This window comes from Meriones unguiculatus, chromosome 3 (genome assembly GCF_030254825.1).
Source record: "Meriones unguiculatus strain TT.TT164.6M chromosome 3, Bangor_MerUng_6.1, whole genome shotgun sequence".
Classification (NCBI taxonomy): Eukaryota; Metazoa; Chordata; class Mammalia; order Rodentia; family Muridae; genus Meriones; species Meriones unguiculatus.
This window is the reverse complement of record NC_083351.1, coordinates 21,888,706-21,892,404: the sequence shown is the minus strand read 5'-3', so window position 1 is coordinate 21,892,404 and position 3,699 is coordinate 21,888,706. Positions and strand designations below refer to the sequence as shown.

At 56.0% G+C, this 3,699-nt stretch overlaps 2 protein-coding genes across 2 annotated transcripts; one reads left to right on the top strand and one right to left on the bottom strand.

Annotated features, from left to right (window-relative positions):
* Positions 1–511: 511 nt before the first annotated feature.
* Tssk3 (testis specific serine kinase 3) lies at positions 512–2,103 on the bottom strand. The gene is made up of 2 exons (XM_021637440.2): positions 1,959–2,103; positions 512–1,235 (listed from the first exon to the last, which is right to left on the bottom strand). The coding sequence occupies exons 1-2, from the start codon at positions 2,101–2,103 to the stop codon at positions 574–576; spliced, it is 807 nt and encodes a 268-aa protein (XP_021493115.1). The 3' UTR covers positions 512–573.
* Positions 1,224–3,427, top strand: Fam229a (family with sequence similarity 229 member A). Its single transcript, XM_021637428.2, has 3 exons — positions 1,224–2,824; positions 2,904–3,050; positions 3,163–3,427. The coding sequence occupies exons 1-3, from the start codon at positions 2,688–2,690 to the stop codon at positions 3,263–3,265; spliced, it is 387 nt and encodes a 128-aa protein (XP_021493103.1). The 5' UTR covers positions 1,224–2,687; the 3' UTR covers positions 3,266–3,427.
* Positions 3,428–3,699: the final 272 nt, after the last annotated feature.

Here is a 3,699-nt window from a genome sequence, read left to right as displayed (position 1 = left end):
GTGTCTGGGGATGTTTCTGTCCCCCTTTACAGAGGCTCGCACAACTGCAAGCTTGACTTCCTTCCTCCCTGGAGCTAGAGCATAGGCAGTGTACAGCCTGCGTTCTGGAGACACTCCTCTTTCAGACTCAACTCGGCGTCTGGTTTGAGAAAGGGACGGGCCCAGCCAGCATCTCAACAAGCCAAGGAGTTAAGAGGCCATTTCTGCATTCCAAACGCTTTTGCTTTTCTTTGGAAAGCAAGTTGTAGCACTCAGATCAAGGTTCTCTCCTGTTCTCCCTGCCCATTGAAGATTTTAGGGTCTAACTTAATGAGCTCTAACTAAACACCTATGACATATGAAAATCCTTTGGGAGTCATTAATAAAGGAAAAGACTAAATAAAGCCCTTAGTTCCAGGAAGATCTCTAGAAGATCTCTTTGGTAAGAGGCCCGTGGGGCCACATTGGGGAGGTAGAAGGGGGCTATGGGATAAATGAACTTAAAGTGTAGACTATATATCACCACTTTAGAAGCGGGTTTTTGGGTTTGCTTTCTCCCCCTACTTTATTGGGGAGGACTTGCCATTGCTTTTATCAAGTGTTTGCTAGCCATGGGTGCCAACTAACTTCTTCGATTGAAGGCCGGAGTATCATATCTGGTTCCAGGAGCCGCTTGAGCAGGTCCTGGCATTCGGTTGAGATGCCCAGATGAGTGGGGAAGGATACCCCCTTCTGTTGCTGCCACAGCATCTTGGGGATATCTGTGTCATCAAAAGGTAGGCTTGCGCAGAGCATTACATACAGGACCACACCCATGCTCCAGACATCACCTTTCTTGCTGTCATGGGGTATGCCCTGCAGCACCTCGGGAGCGGCATAGGCTGTGCTGCCACAGAAGGTCTGACTTAGCTCCCTGCGTGTCTTGGGTAGCACCTTGGCAAAGCCAAAGTCGGTCAGCTTCAGGTTGAAGCCCTGCAACAAGGCGTTCTCACACTTAAGGTCCCGGTGGGCCACGCCACAGCCATGGCAGTAGCGAATAGCCTCAACCATCTGGCGGAAGAGGGCTTTGGCCCGGGTCTCGGGAAGTGGCCCTCCGTTCAGCACACAGTCAAAGACATCCCCTCCCTCAGCCAGTTCCATCACCAGGTAGATTTTTCCATCTGCTGACTCCAGCATCTCATACACCCGGATGATGTTTTTGTGGTCCAGAGTACGGACAATCTGGAGCTCCCGAGGCAGGAATCTCTGGATAAATTCTGAGGGGAAAAAAAATGGGGAGACAGAATGGGCTATCAAGATCAGAAAGGCCTGTTCCTCACTCCTGACTCCTGCTTTCCGGCTTCTGGACGCACACCATGCCCAGGTGTTCCTCCTTGACTCCCTGAGTAGTCTCAGGTGTCTCCAACAGCCAGGTACTCCCTTTTATTCATGATTAGCTCATCCTTGGAGCCTCCTCCCTGAAGTCTGTGAGACTACAGATGAAGGGGTGCTTGGGAACTTCAATGCTATTGAATCCCAGGATTCTTTCCTGGAGCCCTGCCTTCCTGCCGCTTTGCCACCTGTCTTGGCACAAGTTCTGCGGTCTTCCCGTCAACACCTCTTGGGAAAATGGAGGATCCTCTGCCTTGTGCTGTACTTGTGGATCTGGAAAGATGCAAGAATCCTGGATTTCCCACATTCTTTGTGTGTGTGTGTGTGTGTGTGTGTGTGTGTGTGTGTGTGTGTGTGCGTGTGGGGGAAGTTTTTTTTTTTCTTTCTTTCTTTCATTGCTCTGTATAGCCTTGGCTGTCCTGGACTATGTCTCTGCCTCCCTGAGTGCTGGGGTTAAAGGCATGCACCACCAAGCCCGGCTACCACATCCCTCTGTTTAGGGCAGCAATCTGGCTTGCTTTCTGTCTGACTAAAAGGGAATAACTGCTCTGAAGGAAGCGCCTACCCATGTTGGCTAGCCCACCCTTCCTCCAAAGGGCCCAGCTCACCTTCTGGCCCTCCCATCTTGTCTATAATTTTAATTGCCACTTTTCTTTGATGTTTTTTGGAAAATGCTTCTTTGACTTTTGAGTAGGTCCCTTCCCCAATGGTCTTGCCCAGCTGGTACCCATTGGAGAGTAGAAAGTCCTCCATGCTGTGTAGCGCCTCCTTCTTGTCACCCTCTCAGCTCATGCTGCCTCCGTGAGGCAGCTCTACTCCACCATCGCCCTTGGCCTGCTTCTTTTCCTCCCAAGGACTTCATCCACAGCTGCCTCCAGGGCTAGAACATTCTCCGTCTGGACACAGCCACAGGTGGTGGGGAGGGAGAGGACCAGACATTTTTAAACTCCTGTCCAATTGTGATGTAAATGCTGTGTGACCCTCAGACAACATGGGCAGTGTCCCTGCTTTCCCTCACCACCACCAGCAGCTAACCCAGCATGGGTTAAGTCATTCTTGAGGAAGGCAGCAGTGCTGAGGAACCGGCCTGGGCGGCCGCGTGGGCCAGGGATGCGGGGCTTCTCCATGTGGACTCCGCTTCCAGGCAGGCCGCCCTCGCCCCCGAGGTCCCCATCGAACTGTTGGGGGACAGTGCAAGCCAGTCACCAAGGTGCAGTCGCCAGAACCCTCTGGCTTCAGGCCCAGGCCCACACGGAGTGCCCGAACGCTCTGGAACACCCTAGAATTCTAGCGAGGAACAGGCTGTGTGAGGTCAGCACGCAGAGACCGGGGTCACAATGCAGTCCTCCCCTTCGACGCTGGGGCCGGGACTTGCATCAGACACCTGCCAGGCTCCGCCTGGACCGGAGCGTCCTCCCGCGGCCAGGGCTCGGGCAGTTGCTTCCAGCCTGGGACCGGCCTCGGCCTCCGGCAGGTAAGCCACGACACAGGAGGCGGGCACAGGCAGGGAGCACCCAGGGTCCTCGAGCTGCCTGACCGCCACTCCCGCACAGAGTGCCCCGGGGCCTGGACATGAGTGCCCAGGAGACCCCACAGGGTCGAAGATTCCCCATTGAGGCCGGAGACTCCCCTGGCCTTGCCTCCGCCCCCGAGTCCCAGGACAGCCCGGAGCCTGCTGCCACGGATCAAAACCCGGTCAGGTGAGGCCGACGCCCCGCCCCTCGGCCCCGCCCCATCCCCAGTGTCCTACCCTAAAGAACCCAGGGCGCGCCCCAACACTATACGCCCCCTGTCGCCTGCCGCTTTCGCCAGGCCGCTCCGACGCTGCCCGGGCTGCCACTGTCTGACGCTGCTGCACGTGCCCATCGACGTCTACCTGGCCATGGGCGGGAGCCCCCGGGCCCGTGCTACCTGAGTGCGCCTGCGCACGGCAGCTCTGCAGGAGCCGGGAGGGACGAGGCCAGCCGCGGGCCACCACGCTGAGGTCGCACGCGCCGAGCACGAGACAATGATGCACATTTTAAAATAAAAGAATGATGCACATTTTAATAAAGCACAGCATAAACTGTTCTTTCCACTAAGGGCTGGCCGTGTATGTGTATCCGTCGGATCGGGCCCATCGGTTGCTCTGCCCCAGTCAGTTGCGCTACTCTACCGTCCCTTGGGCCACCTCCTCCCTCCACCTGTCTCAACTTACCGGCCCACGTCCCTCTAGGGGGTTGTCACCCTCTTCCAGGCATTTCTGGTTGGCTACCACCCTTCCCCCTAAGCCTGCAGAGCTCTCCTCTTCGCTGGCCTGGGTTCGCCAATGAAATCCTCATTTCTCTGCGGGACCCTGAAGCAAGGGAG